Raw genomic sequence first — 14,965 nt, forward strand, 5'->3', positions numbered from 1 at the left:
CTTGGCAACGCAAACTAATGATGTATTAGTCTAAGGCAAGCGAAAGTCATCAGCACCTTGGACAGTTCCGGGAGTTGGGCCAGTTCAATGCCCAGGCCGTCGACGTGTTGGTGTTGATTTCATTGCAGCTTTTCTCCAGCGCGTCCAGCTCGTCTTTCGTTGGATTGGCATGTCTAATAATGCTGTTTTTATGAATACCGTTAGATGTAGGCCCATCCTGTATATATCTATCCACTCGTTTATAGTTAACAGGTACGTTAAATTAGACTAATACGTAATTCGTTTTGCGTTGCCAAGCTGATTGATCCATTTGAAATTCCATAGCAACGATACATCTTTAGGAACCATTTATCTACACCAAGTTCACTGAAATCGATATAAAATACCCTAGAATTGTCTGTATTCATCCTATATTTTTCCCGACGGTGCAACTTGCTGTATAAAAGCAATAATGCACTCGAACCAGTGGGATAACATGAATATTGCCACACTGTGATGCCAGGGGTTCTCAACCTTTCTGCTGCCAAGGCACCCGTGTTCAATAAAATATTCCAGGGCACCCCTACATACGATAAAGACTTTTCCGGTCCCGTCTTTTTTGCTACAATGATGACAAAAGTGCTTGCTTTCAAAATAATGTTTATTTAAGAAACCGGGAAACACATTTGTGTGTATATGCCTATATAATGCATTATTAACAGGTGTTTCAGGTCTAAATGGCTTAGTACTGTTGACATTACACTGCTTGTAGTAGTAAATCAAATAGCATAGGTCTTTAAATAAAATTACAGAAAATTATCACTAAAGTGCTATCTGTTGCAGCTGCACACTTTTCCATAAAAATAGCATATTTGGATAAGTTTGACCATTTCTCAAAAAGTTTTAAATACAGAAAAGGATCGCCAAGTTACCATTTCTCAAAAAATATAAATAAATAAGAAAATAAGCACTTGTTCACTCAGTGGCCATTTCTAGCTCAATGCGAGGTCTGCTGCTGCTGGCTAATAATACGGTCAATACGTGGGGAGATCTTTGACAAGGCAACACGCATGTCATCCTCAAGGCTCAACTTGGCCCCATATTTTGTTTTCAGAGCTGTCATGGATGAAAAGCCAGCTTCACACATATGTGGTGCTGAATGGTATCAACACCTTAACTGCTGCATCATGAGATACTTGGTACTCAGCACCACACTCTGAAACTAGTTTCAATGAGTTCTTCCAAGAGTTTGGATGGAGATGTGTCAGGAAGCTTTGTCTCAATGTTGTCTGTAAATGTTTTTTTTATCCAGAGTAACTTGGTGATCCTTTTCTGTGTTTTATTAAATAATGATTTTCAGATTTTGAGAAATGGTCAAACTTATCCAAATATGGTATTTTCATGGAAAACAGTGCAGCTGCAACAGATAGCACTTTAGTGATAATTTTCTGTAATCCAAAAAGAATAAAAAAAAAAAATCTCAAGGCACCCCTGGCAGCTCTCTGCGGCACCCCTGTTGAGAACCGCTGGCCTATGCCACTTGAGCTTTGCTCTCGTGCATCACAGCCGTGGCAATATTCATGATATTCCACTGGTTCTCGTGTATTATTGCTTAATTATACGATGTAGGTGGCCATGTTGAAATGATGCTGAGGCTTGAACTGGGGGTTGAGAAAACATACCAAGGTTTGCGACTAGGATTTTCGAGTTGAAGCACCGTTTTATTGGATCTTTCCTAGAAGGAAGTCAGCGTTTTATTAGATCTTTCCTAGCAGGAAGTCAGCGTTTTATTAGATCTTTCCTAGTAGGAAGTCAGCGTTTTATTAGATCTTTCCTAGCAGGAAGTCAGCGTTTTATTAGATCTTTCCTAGTAGGAAGTCAGCGTTTTATTAAATCTTTCCTAGTAGGAAGTCAGTGTTTTATTAGATCTTTCCTAGTAGGAAGTCAGCGTTTTATAAGATCTTTCCTAGCAGTAAGTCAGCGTTTTCAACCTCTTTTATAATTGAATGCAGTATTATAACAAATCAAATGATGCACCTAAAGCTGAAACAATTATACTTACAACAGTCTACAATAAGCAATTTATGACTGAATTAAAACATAATTTTACTGTTTCTTTAAAAGAAAGACCATGGTAGTTATAGTACAATGTAAACCTTGTAGCAGATAAAAATAAATTTACTCTCTGTACCTATTTAAAGATCCAGTGCAATGATGTTTTAATTCAGTCATAAAAGCTTATTGTGGAATGTTAATGTATATACGTGTTTTAGGTCCCTCTGAGCACAGCCAACTCTCAGTAGACTTGTCTTGTTGTACAAAACTTGTAAGTCGCTTTGGATAAAAGCGTCAGCTAAATGACAAAATGTAAATGTAGACTGGGGGGGTGTGGCCTTCTGTTCACTAGACACTATACTGTAAGATGCTTGACTGTTAAGGATTCAGTGTAGGCCTACACTGTCGGTAAGCACCACTCCGCTAGATGTGACTGATGGGCCAATCAGAGCAGGTAGATGTGACTGATGGGCCAATCAGAGTAACCTGTGTATATTGTGATATTTCAAAGGAAGCCGATTGAATATCTGAAATGTCTTGATTTTGTTGATATCCAGGGTGATATATATATATCAAAGAGCTTTCCTTATCATTTTTACAACAACAACAATAGTTCAAACATTTTGGGTAATTTCATGTCAACATACCTTCTGTTAAAAAATGCAACAAGATTGAAAAACACTATTTTTTGTATCTACTTTTTCTCCTCCCTTTTTTCTGTATTTTTCTCCCATCCCCATTTAGTCGTTATGCCAATTCCCTTCCTGGTCGTTGCGCGCATTTCCCCCCCACTTGCTGGCCTAGGGAGGGTTGATAAGATACTATCACATGTCTCCTCCGATGTGGAGTCAGCCAGCCTCTTCTTTTCACCTGACAGCGAGGACTCTCACCGGGGGAGTGTAACACATGGGAGGATCACACTACCTCTCCCAGTTCCCTCCCTCCCTGAGCAGGCGCCCCGACCTACCTGTAGGAGTCGCTGTTTACAACGACCAGGATACACACCCCACCGGCTTCCCACCCGCTAACACTGCCAATTGTGTTAGTATGGACGACGACCAAGCCGGAGGTACCGCTGACAGCTGGATTCGATACCAGTGTCTCTGCGGTGGTAGGCAGGCGCTTAGTCCGTTGCGCTACCCAGCCACCAAAAAGAAAAAAAAAAACTATTTTCTTTGTACTGAATCTTTACATAACCCTGCAATCACCTATTTCCTATTGATGAATACAAATGCTAATGTCTCCATTCAAATTGCACACAAAAAAAAGAAAGTAAACCTTTTTACCTTTTCCTCGAATTATATAAATATATCGCAGTGTTAATAGTATAATACTGCAATAACGTTATAGTGGAGTATATTGAATCGTGACCCTTGCGTCGTTATGTATGTATTTCAACACCGTTTGATGAACATCGTTACTCAGCTGAAAGAGTTGTACCCTTCCTGCTGACCTGTTGTACAGAACTTGTAAGTCGCTTGAAGCGGCTAGGTGGTGTAGTGGGCAAGGCACTCGCCACCAGTGTGGAGACGCTAGGATTCGCGTGTTCGAATCCAGCTCTCCACATTGTTTTTCAGTTTGGCTGGTCGTCCGCAGTAATACACATTGGCCGTATTACGGGGAGGGAAAACTGAAGGGTGGGGATCGAACGTTGTGAACAAGCGACTCCTACAAGTCGGTTGGTGCGCCTGCGCAGTAGAATCAGGAAGTGTCGGGGGCAGCGTGAGCCTCCCACGCGTTACTCCTCGACACTGAGAGATCGAGCTGCGCAGGTGAAAAGATGCGACTGCTGTTACCTCAAGTACCGGAGGGGACTTGTGCTATGTATGACTTAGTCCACATTGCAGCCGGCTTGTGGGAGGCAAGAAACAGCGTTCGTGACAGGGGAGGGTTGAATTGGATGATACGAAATTGGGATGGGAGAAAAATATGGAAAAATGGGAGAAAAAGTGGATAAAAAAAAAAAAAGAACTTGTAAGTCGCTTTGAATAAAAGAGTCATGGAAATGACTAAATGTAAATGTACGGTATGGCCAGATTCTTGCCAATACACAGCCGTAGTGTACATTACCAACCACCACCGCATCCTAAGACAGAAAGCCACAGTTGGGGAACACATATTAGCGGATATCCGCAATGACGGGTGGCATATGGGCCCCATTTCCCCTCCAGTGACTTGGGAAATTACTTGGTCAGTCATGGTAGATTTGCTCCGGAGCACAACCCCTAGATACCTCATCTCATTAGCTGCCTGATGAGAGGTGAGCCTGTGTCCTAGTGTCAGACCTAACATCCGCCAGATTTGGAGCATGTGCACAAACAAACCTTTATATATGAAACTACATTACCTGCAAACATGCATACATACATACTAAACAAAAATATACATGAATAGACATGAATTCAAACACACGCTTTATATTACATGCATACGGTACATGCGATACAGTTGTGCAGTTGGAATATATAACTATAGGCCTTGTGGAGGGCAAATAAAATAATGGAGCAATCTGTGTGTGTGTGTGTGTGCCGTTTTGATGTGTTGTGTAGAACACTGAGCTAAACTTTAATAGACGTACCCTGGCCACTTCAAAGCAAATAGCAGTCACAGTTATAAATTGTAGAATTCATAATCTATAAGCCAACTCTGATTGCACTGACCGAGATGACAGCAAGGAACAGAGTGTGTGTGTGTGTGTGTACATTTCCATTCACGTAGTACATCTCAAACAGCCAACATGCCTTTCAGCTTTGCGGCTGTCACAGCGCGTTAACCACCTCTCTGTGAGGACCAGTGAATCTCTCTCCACCCCCCCCCCTCTTTTTCTCTCTCCCTCTGAGGCACTCTATAGTCATCAACTATTTATGTACCCCGAGAGACACTCTCCCTCCGAAAAGATAATATGCTCCCACCAGTGCAAACAAAACCTCACTAAGCATGACAAATGCTCCCCTCCACACTCGTCCTACCTGCTATGTATTCAAAAGGACAAGCTTCCACTGAGGTGCCCAACAAGAACAAGACCTTTTGTGCCACTGCGCTTTGACAACTGGACCCGTTTGCCTTTAAAAACTACGAATGAGCACAACACTCTTAACTTACCATCTTTAGATAATAAAGTTTGAAAACATTGGACCTCATTATCGAATAGACTTACGAGAAAATGTCTTCGTAACTCCACTTACGAACTTCTCGGGCCGATTTTTGGCATGATTGAACGGTTTCTTTTCAGAGATTTGTTTGTAGCTACGAACAGGGTTTACGAATGTGGAAAGGCAGTCGTAGATAGGACAGACTGGTGTGCGCCCGTATTCTTAACTCATTGAACGCCAGACCCGAGATAAGTCGGGTTAACTCGCATTGCTTTGGACGCCAGGCCAGAGATATCTCGGGTTTTGATAGTTTTTCCTTTTTTATTCATTATTCATCCAGGGACCTTGGTGTTACCATAGAGAATGAGTCTGAGATCGCCAAAGGGCAATACCGGCTGCATCCAGCTAGACGGCGTATCGAGCACCATTTGAAACCTTATATCTTGCCCTGTGTTACACTCAAATGTCTCCGGGCGCAGTTTTCTGGGTCGGGCGAGTCGAGCGGTTCTCCCGGTTGCATTGAAGCGTGTCAAATGCCCCCGATCCATATGTTGTGGTGGGTTATGTCGTGGACAAAATGGACATCGGATGGCGATCAAACAATTGGAATATTCTTTTTGCGATCACAGGTAGGGACTATCTGACGTCAATTCTAGCTTGATCGTGCAATGTTATTATACCGATCCAGCTGATCAGCGTTTTTAGCGTTCAATACGAATGCCGTTACTGGCAATCAAATAATCAGAAAAGACCCCCCCCCCTTTCATGCATTCATGATGAAACATAATACCTATTATATACATACATATATATATATTGGTTTGGGAATAGTAGCGTGTCCAGGCAAGAAATGGCAACGCTTATAGTAGAACAATAAATACGACGAATATTACATTTTATAGTCATGAGTAACAACCCCAACCCACTCCCCCCTCCTTCCGTAAATGGCGCTGCCTATGACGGCTGCCAGTCTGTTTGCGGTGGTGAATATGCATATGTTTGTCTCAAGGCTCTGTACCATTATTACTATCTAAAATGTAATAATTGTGGAATATTACTGTAATGAGCTGTATGTGTATGATCCAAGCGTCCTATGATCCTCATAGGAGCATAACAGAAAAAAGCATTCCATGTGAAGGTATTCTGTATCTTTGCATGTCAACTAATAAAGAAACTTGAACTTGAAACTTGACTCAATGAGGCATCGTGATGTCTACCTTAGTGAAGCTATAGTGGAATAGACTATTAATATTCCATATACCGTCTTGTTCTCTATTTTTATTATTGGTTTTATTTAATTTTTACATTGCTTAGTGTGCACATTGTAAGAGTCAGTGGAGAAACATTCCACTGCTCATCTTACTGTTCACGAGTTGAACCCACACAAATGACAACAGACAAAGGATATGTTTAACAGATTCCATAGAAATCAATCGTTTATTAGCAACAACGCAACAGCCTGATGCAGGCGGCTTGGGGAGGATGCACATGGAGCTTTGATGTAAAAAATCTCATCAAGGCACCCTCCCCAGATGCGTTTCCATATCTCAACAGAAAGCAATACCACTATCAACATTCAAATCATCTGCAACGCACAGAACCACCTGCTCAACGTGGTCTCCCGCTTCCCAGGAGGTGTACATGACTCCTATATCTAACAGAACAGATCTGTGGGTGTGCACCTTGAGCAAGGAAACGCTGGAGACGCATTGTTAATTTGGATCCTTTTTTTGGACTCCACCTGTTAACTCATCCGATGCCGCTTTCTTTGGGTGGCCTTGTACGTGTATTGACACTACTAAATAACATGTCATGGTCTACTCCTTACAACAGTTCTGCATTTACGGTGCACCATGCGCCATGTATATACCATATACATATATATTTATTATTTAATTTTCTTTTAACTACGTTTTTTATTCAAAGATTACATTCACATTTATATATTGTATACAGATGATGTCACATGTTCTTTGTTTTTTTCTTACTGAATATCCCTCCCTCCCGCCCCACCCAGACAAATAAAAAAGACAATACAAAAGTAAATAAATAAATACAAAATAAAAAAGACAAAAACAAAACATGAGATTAGGATCTACTTTAGCAGCATATGGTACTCTTAAAGGATAGGTCTATTCGGTATGGATATAATGAAACATAAGTGCAATTCTAGGTCCGATACACAAGCCAGGTTGTATGACCCTAAATACGTGAGGTGGGAGATTAAATAAATACACACCAACTGTCCCCAACAACAGGTAGGCCTACTCAGTGATAATTTCCCCTCCCCCTCGCACATGGCACTCAACATAACTTCAGTCAGGAGGTAATGGATCTATTTTATCTATATATGAGATTAATGGTTGCCAATGTGTGTAGAATTTATCAGCGGATCCTCGAATTGTAAATAAAATTTTATGTAGAACTAACTAATAATTGGCCCGAATATAATAATAAGACCCAAGCGCTTAATAGCTAAGGAAAGGGAAGAACGTAACAACAAAAAAAAATTGAATATGTCGTACTCACCAATCAATCCGTGGAAACAAATCAAAAGCAGTCCCATCATTAATTCAGTCTCCGTTTCTGTTCAACGATTTGACAAACGTTTCAGCCTCTTCAGGTGTGTTGAACTGACTTTCTTTGCCGCGATAGGTAATGATGAGGCGGGCTGGATGACGAATTCCAAAACGGAGACCCTCCACATCTCTGAGCCGGCGTCTCACCTCGTTAAACGCTGCACGCGCCCGTGCTATCTTGGCTGTGTGGTCTGGAAAAACGGAGATGGTCATCCCCTCGTACATGATCTTCCTCATCTCTCTTGCTTTCTTTAGGATGTCGGTACAGTCTGAAAAGTAATGTAGCCTGGCCACAATTGTGCGAGGTCGCCCCCCCGGTCCGGGCTTGGCCTGAAGTGTACGGTGTGCCCTGTCCAACACAGGTTCCTTCTCCATTTTGAAAGCCTCCTTAAGCAGCCTTAAGCTTATCTTCAGGAACGCCAACAATCCTCATGTTGTTGCGACGAGACCTAGATTCAAGATCTTCACATTTATTTTCTGTTTTAGTCAGTTCATTGCCAAGATATTCAACTTTCTCCTTCAAAATGGCGCCGTCGTCAGTGCCCTGCGGTTAGCGCGTCCTCCACTCCTGCCACTGTGACTTTTATCAACGTTACCTCAGATTGTAAAGTTGTTATCTTGGCTGACCATTCAGTTTTTATGACTTGTAGTTCGGATTTGATGGTTGCTAGGTCGTCTCCCAGAGCAGACCGCAGCTCAGCTTTAAAGATTTCAGCAATATCCCTGCGTACCGTTGTGAGAATGTCCAACCTGAGGGCCACGACTTCTGACTCCCTGATATCCGCCGGGAGAGTGTGGGTCGGAGACTCACGTGAGAGCGGGGCCGCACCACATTGAGTTATTTTCTGCTGCGACTGAGATGTACTCTGTATTTTAGTAGGTTTTGGAGGCATTTTGAAGCCCAAACAAAAACTGTCTAGTTCACGGGTGTATTATATTCAATACTAGTAGAAACGTTTTTTTGAAAAGGTGCCTTTAGATTATATATTTGTACATATCCCTTACATACTCTTACTAGTTACACTGCTGGCCAGTATGACTTAATAGTATACTATAGGATATTTATACCTGTATCTTAATACTACAACTCTGTACATACAGTTTAATCACCTGTGTGTGCATTGTATGTTACTATTGCACTTTACTGTTACTTTTGTACTCTGGTTAGATGCCAAACCTATTCTCGTTGTATTGTACTTGTATAATCACAATACATTTTAATCTAATCTAATTTTGGTCAGTCGCAAATTGTTTTTGTGCTACCTGTTGAATATTTTCTGCACATGGTGCTGTGGTTGCGTGCCTTATAAGGAGCTGGCGGGACGTTTCTGTATGCAAATGCAGGTGTACGAGAATGCACTTTCAGTTTAACACATTGTGTGCTAGCCGGATATGACGATTTATCGCTTGGATGCCAGCACGTTAATCAATGGGAGGACGAGCACATTTGCGAGCAATTAAACTATAACTATAACTATATAAACTACTATGTGTCTAATACACCCGTCGCTTATCAATGACTTGCTTGCAGTCAACATGTACGAAACGGATAGTTTTTTCATCAGTACATTTCCGTTTTATACCGTTTTGAATACGAGTATAGTTTTGGAGATTTCTAGAAAGAAAAAAAGATTCCACGATAGCCATTTACTGGAATACACAAAACACGTTGTCATTTTCCAGCTGATTTATGAATCGTTTTCAAATAAACGCTAGATTATCGAGAGTATTTGTGAAAACAACTCTGATTAACCCAAAACTGGTAACATAGAGTCCTTACCTCAGATCAGATGTTCTGCAAAAAGATGAATCCAATTCCTGATCGCCATTCCAAATATTGATCGTGTTTATTGATCCAACGTTATTGTAACTGAGGGGTACATTCCCTGACTGTATTGATAAGTATGGTATCATTAAACCACTACCGCTTTATGTACTTTAATTACTGGCCATACAGTACATGATATATAAATATGATGAACACTTCCCCCAATGAATCGGTTCCACACAAAGGTGTAATCAAGTATTTATTGCAGCAAAAGGTACATAATATACTTCTCTGTATTTTACTTTGGATGCGCTTATAAGGCAAAGGAATGTGCGTAGGCAAATCAATAATGAATGTCCATTCTCTGGTTACGCAGGAGGTAATTATACAACCTGAATCTTAGGGAATTATATCTATGGTACACTAGTAATATATAGCGGGAGATACTGGAAGGGTCCCCCCGGTTGTAAGCCAGCAGGGGTAGAGGATCTGTCGGTAGTAGAGAGTCTGGTCAACGATGACTAAGGAGACTCCAAGTACAGGAGACGGTGCAATAGTCTCTAGATCCACAGACGAATACAGCTGTTCTCCGTAGACTGTAGCTCCACAGTGAAGAAAGCTAGCCGGCCTCAGGCTCTCTGAGGCGCAGACTCGACTGGTCTCCTCACAGGGTAAATCCAACACGTGTAGGCGTCGGCGATTCTCCGCTCCATAAATCACAGGACCAAAACAAATATAATCCAGCCGCAAAGGGCTATGTAGTCGTCGGGTAGATTAATCCAGTGTACATGTCCACACGGTTCTCGTCTAGGTCTCCTCGGGTGAAAGCGCCATGAAAGCAGCCCAGCCTGGATAAGCACTCTAGCTGATACGAGGAAGCGTTGGTGATGCTGGTCACTGTAGAACTTTAGCCGCACGATACACTATACACAAATAGACTATTACTGACTTAATAGAAATATGTCGCACTCGACGGTATAGCGCCAAACTCTGACAATTCAGTTATTAATTCGCACGCGGTCTCAATGCTCTATTTTGGGGCCAAACAGGCCATACTTCACCGCACGGAGTATCGTGGGTGAGGCTTCAACTTATTGGGTAACTCTACTTCTGTATTCACCTGCGCCATATTTATATGCACGGCGAACAATCTAGTGCCAACCTCATTTCTGTCTCGTATCCCTGGGCAAGGCCGGGCATGTACAGACATGTCTTGACGGTGGCTTTGAACCTGACTCTGGAGGCACGGCCCCGGCGCCTGTGGACCGCTGTCCAATAGGAGAATGAAATACTATGGTCTGCACTAGGCTAAAGGGATATTCCGTGTATATGTACAAGGAATATACAAGGGATATCAAACGATATACAAATACTATGCAATATATATCAATCAATAAATATATATATTCGGTTTAATCTGATCCTTTGTAACAGTTATAGTCCGAAACGCATAATCGAAAGCTGCTCCGAGCCTCCCCAGTGAATCTGGTAACAGACACTGCTTGCCAGAGATGGGGAAACCTTGGACCAGAGTTTTTCTCTGATGCACATGGCCACTCAATCCAATCCAATGATGTGCATTACCATCCGGGAGACGATAGGGGGCGGTATTTGCCATTTTCGAGCTCAGAGCCATTCCCAATGATATCGTCAGGCTGGACGGATGAAAAATCAATGGATATCGCTAATAAAAGAAATAACGATTAAATAACGAGGAATCTCGTTATTGGCAACCAACGCATGGCGAGAAATAACGAGAAATCTCGTTGTTGGCAACCAATGTGTGAAGAATGAGTGACGATTTCCATTCAGGGAGCACAGCTGAGAACACTTTGGCCATTTACGAACACCCTTTTCACGTGTTCAGGCATCCGGAGGAGATCTTTCGTACATTTGTTCTCACTAACTACTTACGAAGATAATTACGAAGATAGTTACGTACACTTTTGATCATGAGGTCAATTGTTCCTCTGCAAACCCAAAAACTGAGTTCTACGTCTGAGGTATGAGCACAGACTTCCGGGGCTGGTTTAAGTTATTCCCAGAGCCTTGGGGTCTACTGATGTCTGGTTGACGGTTTACCTGCAGGTAAGCTTGCTGGCAGCGCTGAACCAACTGGTGGAAGGCGGGCGTGCGGAGGTGGGCGTGGATGTGGGCGGGGTTGAGCCTCTGGAGGGCGTCCATGATGATCTCCTGCAGGACGAAGGGGCTCAGGACGCCCTTGGAAGCGCCAACGCAGAACTGGTACACATAATTTACTCCTGAGGAGGAGAAGAAGGAGGCGTAGGAGGAGAAGGAAGATGAGAATGGTTCTAAACAGCTCTGAGGACCCAGCGGTGTCTGCCTCGGCTCTAAACAGCTCTGAGGACCCAGCGGTGTCTGCCTCGGTTCCAAACAGCTCTGAGCACTCAGCGGTGTCTGCCTTGGTTCTAAACAGCTCTGAGTACCCAGTGGTGTCTGCCTCGGTTCTAAACAGCTCTGAGGACCCTCCCAGCAGTGTCTGTCTCTGTTCTAAACAGCTCTGAGCACCCAGCGGTGTCTGCCTCGGTTCTAAACAGCTCTGAGGACCCAGCGGTGTCTGCCTCGGTTCTAAACAGCTCTGAGCACCCAGCGGTGTCTGCCTCGGTTCTAAACAGCTCTGAGGACCCAGCGGTGTCTGCCTCGGTTCTAAGCGGCTCTGAGGACCCAGCGGTGTCTGCCTCGGTTCTAAGCGGCTCTGAGGACCCAGCGGTGTCTGCTTCGGTTCTAAGCGGCTCTGAGGACCCAGCGGTGTCTGCCTCGGTTCTAAACAGCTCTGAGCACCCAACTTTGTCTGCCTTGGTTCTAAACAGTTCTGAGGACCCAGCGGTGTCTGCCTCGGTTCTAAACAGCTCTGAGCACCCAACTTTGTCTGCCTTGGTTCTAAACAGTTCTGAGGACCTAGCGGTGTCTGCCTCGGTTCTAAGCGGCTCTGAGGACCCAGCGGTGTCTGCCTCGGTTCTAAGCGGCTCTGAGGACCCAGCGGTGTCTGCCTCGGTTCTAAGCGGCTGAGGACCCAACTTTGTCTGTCTTGGTTCTAAACAGTTCTGAGGACCCAGCGGTGTCTGCCTCGGTTCTAAACAGCTCTGAGGACCCAGTGGTGTCTGCCTTGGTTCTAAACAGCTCTGAGGACCCAGCGGTGTCTGCCTTGGTTCTAAACAGTTCTGAGGACCCAGCAGTGTCTGCCTTGGTTCTAAACAGTTCTGAGGTCCCAGCAGTGTCTGCTCGGTTCTAAACAGTTCTGAGGACCCAGCGGTGTCTGCCTCGGTTCTAAACAGTTCTGAGGACCCAGCGGTGTCTGCCTCGGTTCTAAACAGTTCTGGGGCAGGATGGACAACATGGTTGTGGTGCGTAAGAAGAACTAGTAAACAAAGGGATGCCTTCAATACAGCTTAAAAAGTTGTCACTAGCCGTTTCTTTCTCCTCTCCAATCTTTCCAAGAGGTCAATAGGAAAGTAAGACCATCATTGCCAAAACATCAAACATAACACAATCAAAAATATTACTGTACTAACATCGCCAGGTACCTGGACTTCATGGAGAGATGTCTCACAAAGATTATATCAATTAACGTTGGAAAGATAGACAACTTTGGCAGCTGTGTTAAAAAGGGCTAATATTGCTAATATTAAAGTGTTTGATTGATTGATTGAAAACTTCATTAACAGATTGCAGAATGGGTACGGCTGTACGGCTTTTCCTGCATACATGTCTGGTATGGCGCCAGAAACTAGCTGGAAAAGATCTCAATCCATATCATCCTTCCCCAAAATCCACTTGGTATTCAACAAAAAACCTCCAATGTCCACAGTTTGAAGACGTTCTGATGGTACATCAATATTTGACATCTATATCCCTGAACTGAAGAGATCAGAAGACAGTTCAACCAAGGCCATCTACAATGACAGGAGGCACATGGGTGTAATTGAAAAGGCAGTGACACCTGTAATTTTAAACACCTGTGTTTGACTCATCTTTTCATCTCAATGACCCCCCTAACACACACACACACATATATATATATATATATATGGCCAGAATTAAAATGAGCTCTCTATCCTCTGTGTATTGCATATACATATACTTTCCTCCCTCAAATAATTGTGGTATTAATTATCCAATAAACCCAGTCATTCTAACCGACCAACCCACCAATCAACCAATCAACTCAATCAACTGTAAACTCACCTAGCCTGGCTGCTAACCCCAGCAGCCACTTGACGTCCTCTGTGTATGGGGGGCTCCGGGAGAAATTGTTGGGGTGATCGTTGTGGGCCCTTCTGCCCAGCATTTCCAGAGCCAACATGCCTTCACAAGAGAGGAAGAAGAGCGTTGGTGAAGACAGTGATACTAGGACTGTCCTCCGCTAAACAGATTCTTACTCCACTAAAAGTCTCGGAATTTTTGTCCACTAAGAGTTTGTTGACTGGTTGATTTAAAAAAAGAAATTTTTAAATTGACAAATCAGTGAAATAGTTGTTTCCCTCATGCAGTCACGCCAGAAGGACCTCTCTAAATTGAGTGCTTACCAGAGATCATTATGCATTTGTCAGGATACAACCCCTTCAGCATTGGTGAAGAAAAAAAAGATTGATATAGACTAACAAATTATTGGTCGACTAAGATCAAACCCACAGATGAATGTATTGAAAGGGGACATAAAGGGAATGAAGCCATTACAATAACGTTAACTACAGATAAGCTAAGATAGTTACATCATTCTACATAGGCTTTCAGTTAAGATAGCTACACCATTCTACATGGGCTTTCAGATAAGATAGTTACATCATTCTACATAGGCATTCAGATAAGATAGTTACATCATTCTACATAAGCTATCAGTTAATAATCAATCTTCCTGAAACATACATACAGTATATATATATACTAGAGAGAGAGAGAGAGTGTGTGTGTGTGTGTGTGTGTGTGTGTGTGTGTGTGTGTGTGTGTGTGTGTGTGTGTGTGTGTGTGTGTGTGTGTGAGATCACGGCCTCATCTTCCTCACCAACTCTGTAGGCAGAGTGCAGATAGTGCAGGCCCTGTTGGCTGATTGGCTGGCTGTGCTGCTCATCCTCGATTGGGAAGGGGGTGCTGACCAAGGCGATGGGCTGGGAGGAGAGGATGGGCATAGAGGCTGCCTGGATGGCCTGGATGGTGGAGCCCGCGTGGACACCGCCTACTGGAGACGAGGAGGTGAGGCAGAGATGAGGAGAGGCAGGGAGGAGAGGAGGAGCAACAGAGAAGGAGGCAGAGAGGAGAAACAATAAGAAATAAGGAGAGATAAAGAGGAGAGACAGGGAGGAGCAATAGGGAGGAGAGACAGAAGGAGAGACAAGGACGAGAGATAAGCATGACATAAGGAGAGATGAGAAATGGGAAGGAGAGATGGGGGGAGGAGAGATGGGGGAGGAGAGATGGGGAAGAGGGGAGACGGGAGGAGAGATAGGAGGCGAGAGAGCAGAAAGAGTCTCAGA

The 14,965-nt window shown here is 43.4% G+C and overlaps 1 protein-coding gene across 1 annotated transcript in view; it reads right to left on the reverse strand.

Annotated features, from left to right (window-relative positions):
- The window catches only part of zswim8 (zinc finger, SWIM-type containing 8), a 204,645-nt gene that overhangs the window by 2,185 nt on the left and 187,495 nt on the right, over window positions 1-14,965 (reverse strand). Inside the window, exons 23-25 of the mRNA XM_084322223.1 lie at window positions 14,497-14,670; window positions 13,680-13,799; window positions 11,556-11,734 (exon numbers count right to left, since the gene is read on the reverse strand). Of these exons, the coding sequence (XP_084178349.1) occupies window positions 11,556-11,734; window positions 13,680-13,799; window positions 14,497-14,670 (473 nt within the window). The remainder of the gene's footprint in view (window positions 1-11,555; window positions 11,735-13,679; window positions 13,800-14,496; window positions 14,671-14,965) is intronic.

The sequence above is a fragment of the Notolepis coatsorum genome, assembly GCF_963971535.1.
Source record: "Notolepis coatsorum genome assembly, chromosome: 9".
Lineage (NCBI taxonomy): Eukaryota > Metazoa > Chordata > Actinopteri > Aulopiformes > Paralepididae > Notolepis > Notolepis coatsorum.